The following is a 16,436-nucleotide window of genomic DNA, read 5'->3' on the forward strand; positions in this document are numbered from 1 at the left end:
CGCGGCTCAGCGACGCGGAGTGCTCTATGGCCCGGGCTTAAGGCTGTCTCACATTTTAACCTGGTCTGTAACTGTTTCATACGCCCATAATATATATTATCTGTAACTGTGCATGCAATGTCTTGTATATAATGTATAACCTGCTCATTATGTAACTGTACTTGTAACCATGTATTATTTGTTTTACTCTGTGCCCAGGACATACTTGAAAACGAGAGGTAACTCTCAATGTATTACTTCCTGGTAACACATTTTATAAATAAATAATAGCGTGTCTGAGATCAGATGCACTGTAACTTCTTCTGTATTTGATACAATTTGCAAATGAGCAGAAAATTGCAGGGACCCTTTAGAGACGCCGGGGAGACGCTGGTTGATAAAGCCTGTGTTAGATACAGATCGGTAACAGTTACTGGGGATTAAGTCTCTCGGAGGAATCTCATTACACTGATAAATGTGTCATGTTAAACTGAATTCCCATTTACATCTCACTTCCTATAACTGCTATAAACTGTCCCATATTCTCTCTCTCTCTTCTCTCTCTTCTCTCTCTTCTCTCTCTTCTCTCGCTTCTCTCTCTCTCTCTCTCTCTCTCTCTCTCTCTCTCTCTCTCTCTCTCTCTCTCTCTCTCTCTCTCTCTCTCTCTCTCTCTCTCTCTCTCTCTCTCTCTCTCTCTCTCTCTCTCTCTCTCTCTCTCTCTCTCTCTCTCTCTCTCTCTCTCTCTCTCTCTTCTCTCTCTCATCAGGATCCCCCCTCGTCCCAAATCCCAGGAATAGACTCGTGATCGGGATTGTGGCTCCTGTGCTGTGTATTCTTATTATTGTTGCACCGCTCGTATACATTGTATACAGAAATCCTTCACGTAAGTAGCAGAATGACAGGAAAGGAGTGTGACTGTTATACACAGGGAAGGATTGGGACTGTTATACGCAGTCCCTAGAGCTTGCACTCTACCATTTGGACCTAAAACATGGTGTCTGTGCATGGGGCTCTAAAACCTGCTCGAAGACACGTGCTCTAATACCTTGCTGGCAGGCAATACAGGTTCACCCTGTTTGCCCCCAAATATCCCACTCATGTTCCAGAAGCCCCTGCCCTGCAGCTATTTCTCATAAGAGGCCACCCATACAAGGCAGCCACTTATAAGCTGCACAGGCAGCTGCGGGCCCACGAGTCAAAGGGAATACACAGATAATGCATTAACTGGCCCACTGGGCTTAGACAGTTGACCCCGCTCACACAGTTCCTAGTTTATACCCCTATGGGGGGACAGTGTAAGGGGAACAGAATTACAGGGCAACACAGTAAGGTACAATATTGGACCCAAGACCTGACTCTCAGCCCTTGCCAAACGGTGTCAGGGGCAGCCAGCCGGGCTCCACCTTTATTAATGAAGGCCAGCTACGCCGACCGTCACAGATGTCACTTTGGAAATGCTTCCTACATTAGAAACATTAAAAATTTATTTTTAAAACATTTTTTTTTTAAATGCTACAATGTATTTTCTTATAATACAGAAGTGATTTATTACAAAAAAACACATGTAGGATATTGTTTGATCTGCTGCTTTAATTCATATTGTTTGTGTTTTTCCTGCAGGAGGATCCTATGAACCAGCACGATCTGATTCGCTCGGTGAGTTCTAATCCTTCATACAACATTCTGTAAGCAGTGTTACCCCCATCACACAGCCCCTCCACCCCTGGGTTTTACCCCTGGGATTCTGTAAGCAGTGTTACCCCCGTCACACAGCCCCTCCACCCCTGGGTTTTACCCCTGGGATTCTGTAAGCAGTGTTACCCCCATCACACAGCCCCTCCACCCCTGACTTTTACCCCTGGGATTCTGTAAGCGGTGTTACCCCCATCACACAGCCCCTCCACCCCTGGGTTTTACCCCTGGGATATAATGTAACCCAACTCCTGCCGCGTCTTGCTGCCATTCTACACATAGCTGGACAGAGGTTGATTACTTTGAGTGTGTAAGCGGAGGGCGGGTCCTGCAGAACACAGACATCACACACGGAGGAGTTACATGGAGTCCAACCCTTCCCAAATTTCTCCTAATGGAACGAACGTTAAAACGCATGTATATCACATATCCGAACCTGTGTCAGTGATGGGATCTGTGTCATTCTGTGGGATGGATCCATCGCTCGCTATTCTTGTGCTGATAAATCTTATGTTTGGTTTTGTTTGCTTCCCCTGGGTGTCTAACGAACCCTCATTAGTAAGTTCGGCTATAAACCATTAGGGGTTATTACTGATAACACCCGGCTATAACTCAGGGGTTATTACTGATAACACCCGGTTATAAACCATTAGGGGTTATTTCTGATAACACCCGGCTATAAACCATTAGGGGTTATTACTGATAACACCCGGCTATACAACATTAGGGGTTATTACTGATAACACCCGGCTATAAACCGTTAGGGGTTATTACTGCGGCCTGCTGAGCGCGGAGCGGGCGGGAAGGCGGACATTTTGATAGAGTAAGCGGGGAGCGGGCGGGAGGGTGATCTTGTGGGGCATATTGTGTATGAGTATGCAGGGACATAGATGAGCGTGCGGGATAGCAGAGAGACAGTAAGCGGACTGCTGAGTGCGGAGCGGGCGAGAAGGCGGAGGGAGTGTGAAGCCACCATGAGGTGGTGATTTGTGAGGAGCGGTGGCGTGGACGGCTAAGAGGGTGGGTGGACATTAGAGAGGTGGAGCGCCATTTTGTCACAGTAGCGGTTCAGACAGTAAGCGGCCTGCTGAGCGTGAAGCGGGCGGGAAGGCGGACATTTTGCTTGAGTAAGCCGGGAGCGGGCGAGAGGGTGATGATCTTGTGGGGCATATTTTGTAGGGGTAAGCGGGGACATAGATAAGCATAATAGCCGTTTTGCCTCACTGATGTAATCTTCAGTGTTACTGTAAGTATTACAATTCCTCCTCCCTTATCTGCTGGTTTCATTACTACATCCTTATTTTGGGAGAGTTTACCTAATGCTTCTTTTTCCTTTTTGGAAATGTTTTGCCGCTTCTTGTTTTTATTTCTATCTGTATTATTGATTTCTTTAAAATCTTCTTCAACCAATTTCTGAAAGGTTTCTAGATACAGTTTGGACCTCTACAGTAGCTTGGATAAAATTTTGGCGTTTTTTTTTTTAGAGAGGTATGTTTAAATTGATTTGAGTCCTCTCATAAGCTAACTGTAGTCTGTTCCCTTGCTTCTTCTTTAGATTTTAGGAAGTACCGTTTAAGAGTGAGCCTCCTGATGTATTTTTGTGCATCGATGAATAATTGGAATGTTGAAGTTTTCTTTGAGGGCGCAAAATGTAGACCTCTACTCAATACCTTTTCTTCTCGTTCGCCTAATGTGAGGTCACTTAGGTTAAAAATTCCTGTGGCCTCTCTTGTGGGGTTTGCCTTCTCTGATCTCTTCTTCCCCCCCCCTCCACATCCTCTCTTCTTACCCTGTTTCTTTCTTCCCTTGAGGGGATTACTGAGTTTGTTCTCCACATTCGTGGGTAATAATCTCCCCTGTCTTTGCCCCTGTCCTCTCTTCTCCTCTGTCCTAAAAAAAGGAGATTCGTAACTCTCATATCTGTCCCTTCTCCCATAATTCTCTCTTCTCCTGGGGGACTCACCGGTCCCGTATCCCTCATTTCTCCTATATGGCCCCCTCCTATCTTGGTCTCTATTCTCTCTATTTGGTCTGTATTGTATTGTATTTTATGTCTTTATTTATATAGCGCCATTAGTGTACATAGCGCTTCACAGTAGTAATACACGTGGTAATCAAATAAATAACAGATAATATAAATAACAGATCATGGGAATAAGTGCTTCAGACATTAAAGTAACATTAAGGAAGAGGAGTCCCTGCCCCGAGGAGCTTACAGTCTAATTGGTAGGTAGGGAGAACGTACAGAGACAGTAGGAGGGAGTTCTGGTAAGTGCGTCTGCAGGGGGCCACGCTTTATGTATCATGTGTCCAGTATTATCCACAGTGCTATTCATATGCTTGTTTAAGCAAGTGGGTCTTAAGGTGGGTCTTAAAGGTGGATAGAGTGGGTGCTAGTCGGGTATTGAGGGGAAGGGCATTCCAGAGGTGTGGGGCAGTCAGTGAAAAAGGTTTAAGGCGGGAGAGGGCTTTAGATACAAAGGGGGTAGAAAGAAGACATCCTTGAGAAGAACGCAAGAGTCTGGATGGTGCATAACGAGAAATTAGGGCTGAGCTGTAAGGAGGGGCAGAAGAGTGTAAAGCTTTAAAAGTGAGGAGAAGAATGGTGTGAGATGCGGGATTTGATCGGAAGCCAGGAGACGGATTTCATGAGGGGAGACGCTGAGACAGATTTAGGAAAGAGCCGAGCGATTCTGGCAGCAGCGTTTAGGATAGATTGTAGGGGAGACAGGTGAGAGGCAGGAAGGCCGGACAGCAGGAGGTTACAGTAATCAAGACGGGAGAGAATGAGGGCCCGAGTCAGAGTTTTAGCAGTCGAGCAACAGAGGAACGGGCGTATCTTAGTGATATTGCGGAGGAAAAAGCGACAGGTTTTAGAAACGTTTTTAATGTGAGAGAGGAGTCAAGTATGACCCCTAAGCAGTGTGCTTGGGCTACTGGGTGAATGATCGTAGTTCCAACAGTAATGTGGAAGGCGGTAGTAGGGCCAGATTTGGGAGGATGTATGTGAAGTTCTGTTTTTGCCATGTTGAGTTTAAGGCGGCGGAGGGCCATCCAGGATGATATAGGAGAGAGACATTCAGAAACTTTGGTTTGTACAGCAGGTGTAAGGTCAGGTGTTGAAAAGTATATTTGTGTGTCGTCAGCAGAGAGGTGATATTTAAACCTAAGCGATGTTATTAGGTCACCTAGAGAGAGTGTGTACAGTGAAAAGAGAAGAGGTCCCAGGACAGAGCCCTGGGGTAGCCCCACAGAGAGATCAATAGAGGAGGAGGAGGTGGTGTTGGCAGAAGAGACACTGAAAGTACGATGGGAGAGGTAAGAGGAGATCCAGGATAGAGCTTTGTTCCGAATACCAAGAGTATGGAGAATGTGAAGAAGAGGGTGGTCCACGGTGTCAAATGCTGCAGAGAGGTCGAGCAATATGAGCAGAGTGTAATGACCTCTGTCTTTGGCAGCATGAAGGTCGTCAGTTATTTTAGTGAGGGCTGTTTCCGTGGAGTGAGCAGTGCGGAAGCCAGATTGTAGAGGGTCTAGGAGAGAATAGGTGTTGAGAAAATGAAGCAAGTGAGAGAATACAAGACGTTCAAGGAGTTTAGAGGCAAAAGGCAGGGGGGAGACAGGTCGATAGTTAGGACAGGTAGGGTCAAGCTTGCTGTTTTTGAGTAATGGTATGACTGTTGCATGTTTGAAGGAGGGGGGAAAGGTACCAGAGTAGAGGGAGGAGTTAAAAATGTGTGTAAGTGTAGGGATTATAGTAGGACCAAGAGGTTTTAGGAGATGGGAGGGAATGGGGTCAAGAGAGCAAGTGGTAGAGGGAGAAGAGGCGATCAACAGCGACACATCCTCCTCTGAGACAGAAAGAGTCAATGAAGGCAGGAGGAGGGTTAGGAAGAGGTGTAGGATGGGAGGAAGATACAGAGAGGGTATGTTCTGACGTATGGATTCCACCTTTTCCTTAAAATAGTCAGCAAAGTCCTGAGCGGAGATGGAGGAAGAAGAGGCAGCTGAGGGTGGTTTGAGTAGAGTGTCAAAGACAGAGAAGAGTCGGCGTGGGTTAGACTTGTGCGTGTTGATTAGTGAAGAAAAGTAGGCTTGTTTAGCTTGCGAGAGGGCAGAGTTGTGACAGGATAGCATAAATTTGTAGTGAAGGAAGTCTGCAAGAGTATGAGATTTCCTCCAGAGGCGTTCAGAGGAACGAGTGGAGGAACGCAGCATGCGTGTGTGGGAATTTAACCAGGGTCTGGGGTTAGAAGGGCGAGGACGGCAAAGAGAAAGCGGGGTATGTAGATCAAGAGAGGAGGACAAGGTAGAGTTGTAGCTCCTAACCAGGTTGTCAGGGTCTGTAGCAGAGCTGAGAGAGGTGAGGAAGGAGCGGAAAGTGGACTCAGTCAGGTAGGTGAATAGAGCGCAGGTTTCTGCAGAACCGGGGTGTAGATGGAGTTGGAGAAGGGGAGAAGCGAGATAGAGAGAATGAGATGAGGTGATGGTCAGAGAGAGGAAATGGAGAAATCGGAGAGAGAGAAGTTTTTAGTGAAAACCAGGTCTAAGTAGTGGTCGTCCTTGTGGGTGCTGGCTGACTGTTGAAGGCCAAAAGAAGAGGTTAGAGAAAGAAAGCGGGAAGCCCAAGGGAGAGAGGGGTCATCAATGTGGCAATTGAAGTCTGAGGAGAGAAAGAAAAAGAGCCAGGATTCAAAGTGAGAGAGAAAGGCAGAAGGGGGATGAGTAGAGGTAGGTGGGCGATAGATGACCGCCACATGGACAGGGAGAGGACAGAAGATCTAGACAGTGTGAGCCTCAAAGGAGGGAAAAGCAAGAGAGGGGGGAATAGGAAGGGTTCGGTAACGGCACAGAGAGGAGAGCAGGAGCCCCACGCCTCCATCCCTGCCATCAGGGCGCGGAGTGTGGGAGAAGGAAAGGCCACCATAAGAGTGGGCAGCTTCCAGAGCAGAGTCAGACTGAGTGAGCCAGGTCCCAGTTATAGCAAATAGGAGCAGAGAGTGAGAGAGAAAAAAGTCATGTACAGAGAGGAACAGAAAAGGGAGCGAGCATTCCAAAGGGCACAGGAGAGAGGAGGGAGGGTGGCAGAGGATGGGTATGAGGTTAGAGGGGTTGACACCCAAAGGAGTAGAGGTTGCATTTGGCAGGCGAGGACAACAGCATGTAGGAATAAGGCAGGGACCAGGATTGAGAGAGATCCCCAGAAGCGAGGAGAAGAAGCATGGATAGAAAGAGGATGTGTGAGGATGATTTGTAGGGGTGTGATTTAGTGCAGGGGATATAGCTGTGTGGTGTCAGAGGGCGCAGGTAAGAAAGGAGTTCATGTGAACAGAGAAGTGGTGAAGGAAGGAGAGATGGAGATATATGAATAGAGTTGGAGACATCATTTTATTTATTTATAAAAATGTTTAACCAGGAAGTAATACATTGAGAGTTACCTCTCGTTTCCAAGTATGTCCTGGGCACAGAGTTATAAAAAATACATGGTTACATTAAAAGAACAGGGTTATACAGTCAAATCACGGACAGAGTTGGAAAAATGGGTACAGGGGATAAAAGGCTTGTGAGTTTTAGATTGAAATAGAGCAGCTTTAACATCACTTTTACATTACCAGACATCAGCAAACGGCTCACACCCTTTGGCTGCCCTTCGGATGTGCGCCTTTGGGGCAAAGCAGATGCACAGTGGGGTGGGTGGCTGAGATGCAATGCAGCTGTGAACAAAAGCTCTTTGTGTCCTCATGGCTCGTTAACATTCCAGTGGGTGGGGTTGACGTTCCACAGAGAACAAGCAAATGTTAACCCTTAGCCCGCTGGTCCTTTGCAGAGGGGTGCCGCTCTTGGGGAACCCCATCAGGCTGTGCGCCTTTGGGGCAACGCAGATGCACGCAAATAATGAAGCTGGCAAAAAGAAGTGCATAATTTGAGAAGTCAGGTCATAGCAAATATAAATAGTAAAGTGCTAAAATGTGCAGTTTGGGATAGATACACACACGTACGTACACACACACACACACACGTCTTCATGTTGTGGACATACCGCTGTCATGTAGTAGATACATTGCTTAGTAATGTGTTATCTGCCGCTGAGACGTGGAGAATATCCGGGCAGCGGTTGGTTTAACCCTTTACGCCCCTCCTCTCCCCATTTTCTACTTTACTCCCCTGACATTGTTGTTTTGTTGCAGTAGAAGAAAACCCTCCTCCCCAGCCCCCCGATGATGATGTGGAAAACCCCGCCTCTCTGACGCCTCTCATGAAAGACGCCAAGCCCCCCGATAATAATGTGGAATCTCCCACCTCTCGGACGCCTCTCCTGAAGTTAGACGCCCAGCCCACTGAGCACAATGCGGGTGAGTGTACCCCCGGGCTCCACATCATGATTAACCCATTGATTACTGCACCATGTTGTATCTCTGTCACTGAAACTGGTGACACAGAGGCGCTGATCTCACATATTGGGGGGGATAGGCAGCTGTGATTGGATATCTTATACTGTGGGGCCGGGTCTGAGCGTGCTAGGATTGTGTGTGTCTGTGTCTGCGCTGAGCTGCATCCCCCACACTCCATCACGGAAGTTTTGCGGAGGGCAAAACACTGAAAATATTTAGTCAAAATAATTTCCAAAATCTAAAATGTACCTTTTTATCAAGAAACGGCAATAGTTTTATTTTCTGTGAGCAAAACACGGAGGAATCCCAAATTCAGGCAGAAACCTCAGGAACGCTCCCGCAGGGAAAGAAGAGAGGAGATCTCTGCAGGGAGAATCCCAATGTTGATTCATTAAAGTAACCTGTCTTTAACAGGTGGGAGGGATGGAAGTCTCAGAGATAGGAAGCTGGGATTGAGCCCTGGGATACAGGAGGGATGGAAGTCTCAGAGATAGGAAGCTGGGATTGAGCCCTGGGAATACAGGTGGGTGGGATGGAAGTCTCAGAGATAGGAAGCTGGGATTGAGCCCTGGGAATACAGGTGGGGGGATGGAAGTCTCAGAGATAGGAAGCTGGGATTGAGCCCTCGGAATACAGGTGGGATGGAAGTCTCAGAGATAGGAAGCTGGGATTGAGCCCTGGGATACAGGAGGGATGGAAGTCTCAGAGATAGGAAGCTGGGATTGAGCCCTCGGAATACAGGTGGGTGGGATGGAAGTCTCAGAGATAGGAAACTGGGATTGAGCCCTGGGAATACAGGTGGGGGGATGGAAGTCTCAGAGATAGGAAGCTGGGATTGAGCCCTCGGAATACAGGTGGGTGGGATGGAAGTCTCAGACATAGGAAGCTGGGATTGAGCCCTGGGAATACAGGTGGGATGGAAGTCTCAGAGATAGGATGCTGGGATTGAGCCCTCGGAATACAGGTGGGTGGGATGGAAGTCTCAGAGATAGGAAGCTGGGATTGAGCCCTGGGAATACAGGTGGGTGGGATGGAAGTCTCAGAGATAGGAAGCTGGGATTGAGCCCTCGGAATACAGGTGGGATGGAAGTCTCAGAGATAGGAAGCTGGGATTGAGCCCTCGGAATACAGGTGGGATGGAAGTCTCAGAGATAGGAAGCTGGGATTGAGCCCTCGGGTACAGGAGGGAGGGATGGAAGTCTCAGAGATAGGAAGCTGGGATTGAGCCCTGGGATACAGGAGGGATGGAAGTCTCAGAGATAGGAAGCTGGGATTGAGCCCTGGGAATACAGGTGGGTGGGATGGAAGTCTCAGAGATAGGAAGCTGGGATTGAGCCCTGGGAATACAGGTGGGGGGATGGAAGTCTCAGAGATAGGAAGCTGGGATTGAGCCCTCGGAATACAGGTGGGATGGAAGTCTCAGAGATAGGAAGCTGGGATTGAGCCCTGGGATACAGGAGGGATGGAAGTCTCAGAGATAGGAAGCTGGGATTGAGCCCTCGGAATACAGGTGGGTGGGATGGAAGTCTCAGAGATAGGAAACTGGGATTGAGCCCTGGGAATACAGGTGGGGGGATGGAAGTCTCAGAGATAGGAAGCTGGGATTGAGCCCTCGGAATACAGGTGGGTGGGATGGAAGTCTCAGACATAGGAAGCTGGGATTGAGCCCTGGGAATACAGGTGGGATGGAAGTCTCAGAGATAGGATGCTGGGATTGAGCCCTCGGAATACAGGTGGGTGGGATGGAAGTCTCAGAGATAGGAAGCTGGGATTGAGCCCTGGGAATACAGGTGGGTGGGATGGAAGTCTCAGAGATAGGAAGCTGGGATTGAGCCCTCGGAATACAGGTGGGATGGAAGTCTCAGAGATAGGAAGCTGGGATTGAGCCCTCGGAATACAGGTGGGATGGAAGTCTCAGAGATAGGAAGCTGGGATTGAGCCCTCGGGTACAGGAGGGAGGGATGGAAGTCTCAGAGATAGGAAGCTGGGATTGAGCCCTGGGATACAGGAGGGATGGAAGTCTCAGAGATAGGAAGCTGGGATTGAGCCCTGGGAATACAGGTGGGTGGGATGGAAGTCTCAGAGATAGGAAGCTGGGATTGAGCCCTGGGAATACAGGTGGGGGGATGGAAGTCTCAGAGATAGGAAGCTGGGATTGAGCCCTCGGAATACAGGTGGGATGGAAGTCTCAGAGATAGGAAGCTGGGATTGAGCCCTGGGATACAGGAGGGATGGAAGTCTCAGAGATAGGAAGCTGGGATTGAGCCCTCGGAATACAGGTGGGTGGGATGGAAGTCTCAGAGATAGGAAACTGGGATTGAGCCCTGGGAATACAGGTGGGGGGATGGAAGTCTCAGAGATAGGAAGCTGGGATTGAGCCCTCGGAATACAGGTGGGTGGGATGGAAGTCTCAGACATAGGAAGCTGGGATTGAGCCCTGGGAATACAGGTGGGATGGAAGTCTCAGAGATAGGATGCTGGGATTGAGCCCTCGGAATACAGGTGGGTGGGATGGAAGTCTCAGAGATAGGAAGCTGGGATTGAGCCCTGGGAATACAGGTGGGTGGGATGGAAGTCTCAGAGATAGGAAGCTGGGATTGAGCCCTCGGAATACAGGTGGGATGGAAGTCTCAGAGATAGGAAGCTGGGATTGAGCCCTCGGAATACAGGTGGGATGGAAGTCTCAGAGATAGGAAGCTGGGATTGAGCCCTCGGGTACCGGAGGGAGGGATGGAAGTCTCAGAGATAGGAAGCTGGGATTGAGCCCTCGGAATACAGGTGGGAGGGATGGAAGTCTCAGAGATAGGAAGCTGTGATTGAGCCCTCGGGAATACAGGTGGGAGGGATGGAAGTCTCAGAGATAGGAAGCTGGGATTGAGCCCTCGGGAATACAGGTGGGATGGAAGTCAGAGATAGGAAGCTGGGATTGAGCCCTCGGAATACAGGTGGGATGGAAGTCTCAGAGATAGGAAGCTGGGATTGAGCCCTCGGAATACAGGTGGGGGGATGAAAGTCTCAGAGATGGGAAGCTGGGATTGAGCCCTCGGAATACAGGTGGGTGGGATGGAAGTCTCAGAGATAGGAAGCTGGGATTGAGCCCTGGGAATACAGATGGGAGGGATGGAAGTCTCAGAGATAGGAAGCTGGGATTGAGCCCTCGGAATACAGGTGGGATGGAAGTCTCAGAGATAGGAAGCTGGGATTGAGCCCTGGGATACAGGAGGGATGGAAGTCTCAGAGATAGGAAGCTGGGATTGAGCCCTCGGAATACAGGTGGGTGGGATGGAAGTCTCAGAGATAGGAAACTGGGATTGAGCCCTGGGAATACAGGTGGGGGGATGGAAGTCTCAGAGATAGGAAGCTGGGATTGAGCCCTGGGAATACAGGTGGGATGGAAGTCTCAGAGATAGGATGCTGGGATTGAGCCCTCGGAATACAGGTGGGTGGGATGGAAGTCTCAGAGATAGGAAGCTGGGATTGAGCCCTGGGAATACAGGTGGGTGGGATGGAAGTCTCAGAGATAGGAAGCTGGGATTGAGCCCTCGGAATACAGGTGGGATGGAAGTCTCAGAGATAGGAAGCTGGGATTGAGCCCTCGGAATACAGGTGGGATGGAAGTCTCAGAGATAGGAAGCTGGGATTGAGCCCTCGGGTACAGGAGGGAGGGATGGAAGTCTCAGAGATAGGAAGCTGGGATTGAGCCCTCGGAATACAGGTGGGAGGGATGGAAGTCTCAGATAGGAAGCTGTGATTGAGCCCTCGGGAATACAGGTGGGAGGGATGGAAGTCTCAGAGATAGGAAGCTGGGATTGAGCCCTCGGGAATACAGGTGGGATGGAAGTCAGAGATAGGAAGCTGGGATTGAGCCCTCGGAATACAGGTGGGATGGAAGTCTCAGAGATAGGAAGCTGGGATTGAGCCCTCGGAATACAGGTGGGGGGATGAAAGTCTCAGAGATAGGAAGCTGGGATTGAGCCCTCGGAATACAGGTGGGTGGGATGGAAGTCTCAGAGATAGGAAGCTGGGATTGAGCCCTGGGAATACAGGTGGGAGGGATGGAAGTCTCAGAGATAGGAAGCTGGGATTGAGCCCTCGGAATACAGGTGGGTGGGATGGAAGTCTCAGGCATAGGAAGCTGGGATTGAGCCCTCGGAATACAGGTGGGTGGGATGGAAGTCTCAGAGATAGGAAGCTGGGATTGAGCCCTGGGAATACAGGTGGGAGGGATGGAAGTCTCAGAGATAGGAAGCTGGGATTGAGCCCTCGGAATACAGGTGGGAGGGATGGAAGTCTCAGAGATAGGAAGCTGGGATTGAGCCCTCGGAATACAGGAGGGAGGGATGGAAGTCTCAGAGATAGGAAGCTGGGATTGAGCCCTCGGAATACAGGTGGGTGGGATGGAAGTCTCAGAGATAGGAAGCTGGGATTGAGCCCTGGGAATACAGGTGGGAGGGATGGAAGTCTCAGAGATAGGAAGCTGGGATTGAGCCCTCGGAATACAGGAGGGAGGGATGGAAGTCTCAGAGATAGGAAGCTGGGATTGAGCCCTGGGAATACAGGTGGGTGGGAAGGAAGTCTCAGAGATAGGAAGCTGGGATTGAGCCCTGGGAATACAGGTGGGTGGGATGAAAGTCTCAGAGATAGGAAGCTGGGTTTGAGCCCTGAGAATACAGGTGGGTGGGATGTTAGTCTCAGAGATAGGAAGCTGGGATTGAGCCCTCGGAATACAGGTGGGTGGGATGGAAGTCTTAGAGATAGGAAGCTGGGATTGAGCCCTCGGAATACAGGTGGGATGGAAGTCTCAGAGATAGGAAGCTGGGATTGAGCCCTCGGGTACAGGAGGGAGGGATGGAAGTCTCAGAGATAGGAAGCTGGGATTGAGCCCTCGGAATACAGGTGGGAGGGATGGAAGTCTCAGATAGGAAGCTGTGATTGAGCCCTCGGGAATACAGGTGGGAGGGATGGAAGTCTCAGAGATAGGAAGCTGGGATTGAGCCCTCGGGAATACAGGTGGGATGGAAGTCAGAGATAGGAAGCTGGGATTGAGCCCTCGGAATACAGGTGGGATGGAAGTCTCAGAGATAGGAAGCTGGGATTGAGCCCTCGGAATACAGGTGGGGGGATGAAAGTCTCAGAGATAGGAAGCTGGGATTGAGCCCTCGGAATACAGGTGGGTGGGATGGAAGTCTCAGAGATAGGAAGCTGGGATTGAGCCCTGGGAATACAGGTGGGAGGGATGGAAGTCTCAGAGATAGGAAGCTGGGATTGAGCCCTCGGAATACAGGTGGGTGGGATGGAAGTCTCAGGCATAGGAAGCTGGGATTGAGCCCTCGGAATACAGGTGGGTGGGATGGAAGTCTCAGAGATAGGAAGCTGGGATTGAGCCCTGGGAATACAGGTGGGAGGGATGGAAGTCTCAGAGATAGGAAGCTGGGATTGAGCCCTCGGAATACAGGTGGGAGGGATGGAAGTCTCAGAGATAGGAAGCTGGGATTGAGCCCTCGGAATACAGGAGGGAGGGATGGAAGTCTCAGAGATAGGAAGCTGGGATTGAGCCCTCGGAATACAGGTGGGTGGGATGGAAGTCTCAGAGATAGGAAGCTGGGATTGAGCCCTGGGAATACAGGTGGGAGGGATGGAAGTCTCAGAGATAGGAAGCTGGGATTGAGCCCTCGGAATACAGGAGGGAGGGATGGAAGTCTCAGAGATAGGAAGCTGGGATTGAGCCCTGGGAATACAGGTGGGTGGGAAGGAAGTCTCAGAGATAGGAAGCTGGGATTGAGCCCTGGGAATACAGGTGGGTGGGATGAAAGTCTCAGAGATAGGAAGCTGGGTTTGAGCCCTGAGAATACAGGTGGGTGGGATGTTAGTCTCAGAGATAGGAAGCTGGGATTGAGCCCTCGGAATACAGGTGGGTGGGATGGAAGTCTCAGAGATAGGAAGCTGGGATTGAGCCCTGGGAATACAGGGGGGAGGGATGGAAGTCTCAGAGATAGGAAGCTGGGATTGAGCCCTGGGAATACAGGGGGGAGGGATGAAAGTCTCAGAGATAGGAAGCTGGGATTGAGCCCTGGGAATACAGGTGGGTGGGATGGAAGTCTTAGAGATAGGAAGCTGGGATTGAGCCCTCGGAATACAGGTGGGTGGGATGTTAGTCTCAGAGATAGGAAGCTGGGATTGAGCCCTCGGAATACAGGTGGGAGGGATGGAAGTCTCAGAGATAGGAAGCTGGGATTGAGCCCTCGGAATACAGGTGGGTGGGATGGAAGTCTCAGAGATAGGAAGCTGGGATTGAGCCCTCGGAATACAGGAGGGAGGGATGGAAGTCTCAGAGATAGGAAGCTGGGATTGAGCCCTCGGAATACAGGTGGGTGGGATGGAAGTCTCAGGCATAGGAAGCTGGGATTGAGCCCTCGGAATACAGGTGGGAGGGATGAAAGTCTCAGAGATGGGAAGCTGGGATTGAGCCCTCGGAATACAGGAGGGAGGGATGGAAGTCTCAGAGATAGGAAGCTGGGATTGAGCCCTGGGAATACAGGTGGGTGGGAAGGAAGTCTCAGAGATAGGAAGCTGGGATTGAGCCCTGGGAATACAGGTGGGTGGGATGAAAGTCTCAGAGATAGGAAGCTGGGTTTGAGCCCTGGGAATACAGGTGGGTGGGATGTTAGTCTCAGAGATAGGAAGCTGGGATTGAGCCCTCGGAATACAGGTGGGTGGGATGTTAGTCTCAGAGATAGGAAGCTGGGATTGAGCCCTCGGAATACAGGTGGGTGGGATGGAAGTCTCAGAGATAGGAAGCTGGGATTGAGCCCTCGGAATACAGGTGGGTGGGATGTTAGTCTCAGAGATAGGAAGCTGGGATTGAGCCCTCGGAATACAGGTGGGTGGGATGGAAGTCTCAGAGATAGGAAGCTGGGATTGAGCCCTCGGAATACAGGTGGGTGGGATGGAAGTCTCAGAGATAGGAAGCTGGGATTGAGCCCTCGGAATACAGGTGGGTGGGATGGAAGTCTCAGAGATAGGAAGCTGGGATTGAGCCCTCGGAATACAGAGCCCGACATGGAAACGTAGGAACTGGCGGGAGAGAGAGAGAGAGATATTAGTGCTGCTTTATTTCAGGTTAATTTATATATTCCATTAAAAATGGAATGTCTTAATTCTAATAAAAGTAAGTGAATTCCATGTACCTTATATTTAGCATGTATTAAGAATAAAAGTGGGTTTCAATGATGTACATTTGACAGTAAATGAAGTAAAACCCCCCTATGCCGCCTCTTCCCCCCTTGCACACAGTTACCCCCTCTCTCCTTCTGCCTGTGGCCCGAGTCAGCAGCGGTTTATAATGTCTCAGACATGGCGGGCGGGCGGGTGAAGCTGCAAAGCGGAAGGAAGGGGTTAAACGTGTAAAGGAAAGCTTGAGTGAGGGTTGTTTAAGGAGCAGGTTAGAGTAGAGAAGGACTTGGAGAAGTTAGTAAGTGAAGAGGCATGGGGTGATCAGGGGGTTAAGGGCAGAGGGTGTCGATGAGGGAGCGTGGAGTGTGAGCAAGGGGTTAAGGGTGGGGGTGAGATTGGGATGGGAGGTGGAAGGGGTTTAGAGCAAAGGGCAAGTAAGGGCTTAAGTGCAAGTAATGATCAAAGTGTTAAGGGCAGAGGGTATGGCTGGGTCCATACAGGGGCAGACCGCGCGGACGCGTCCGCACGCTGAGCGATCAGACTGCCTAAAGGCAGTGATTGCGTCTTTACAGCGTGCAAGCGCGCAGAAGCGGGAGGGGGCGCGCGATGCGCGTGAAATCAGTCTAAACTGATTTCTTGCACGATAAGGCGGTCACGTGAGCGGTTCACCCAATGAGGGCCAACCAGCTCCATGACGTCACTGCCCGCCCATAGACACGACCCCAGACGGCGCGCGTACGAAGGCCAGGGAAAGCACCCGCTTTCCCTCAGCCTCTATAAGCCTCCGCACGGCTGTACCCTATATGGACGCAGCCTAAGGATGAGCAAAGACTTCAGAACAGATCTGGAGCTGGTATTCTCTCCAGAAGGGATGGGACAGGAACCTGGGGAGTGAGGAGGAGAATAAAGCAACCTGGAGTGTTTATTATACTCCGCAGTATTGTTACTATACCGGCTCTATGTTGGGTCACTTGTAGATGTGTGGGACATCAGAGTGAGTTAGGTCCTTACAGAAGGGAGAGATTTGGCTTCCAGGTGAGATCTACCTCACCAATGTTTTTTGGGAGTTTGGACCCTCAGAGGACAGTTTATATGGTAGATGGCGATCTGTTCTCCCACTGTAAGACGGGGATGGCTTTGGTTGATCCCCATTCATTGGTACTGATATAGGAGTATATGAGAGAGAAAAGTGAGACTAGT

The 16,436-nt window shown here is 50.1% G+C and overlaps 1 protein-coding gene across 5 annotated transcripts in view; it reads left to right on the forward strand.

The window, feature by feature from the left end:
• LOC142473347 (uncharacterized) overlaps positions 1-16,436 on the forward strand; it is a 148,224-nt gene that overhangs the window by 96,873 nt on the left and 34,915 nt on the right. For 3 of the 5 annotated variants that reach the window (XM_075580587.1, XM_075580584.1, XM_075580586.1), the window contains exons 4-6: positions 746-862; positions 1,600-1,635; positions 7,860-8,024. In XM_075580587.1, the coding sequence (XP_075436702.1) occupies positions 746-862; positions 1,600-1,635; positions 7,860-8,024 (318 nt within the window). The remainder of the gene's footprint in view (positions 1-745; positions 863-1,599; positions 1,636-7,859; positions 8,025-16,436) is intronic. The other 2 variants (XM_075580585.1, XM_075580588.1) reach the window with 2 other exon arrangements.

The sequence above is a fragment of the Ascaphus truei genome (genome assembly GCF_040206685.1).
Source record: "Ascaphus truei isolate aAscTru1 chromosome 3 unlocalized genomic scaffold, aAscTru1.hap1 SUPER_3_unloc_6, whole genome shotgun sequence".
Taxonomy (NCBI): Eukaryota; Metazoa; Chordata; class Amphibia; order Anura; family Ascaphidae; genus Ascaphus; species Ascaphus truei.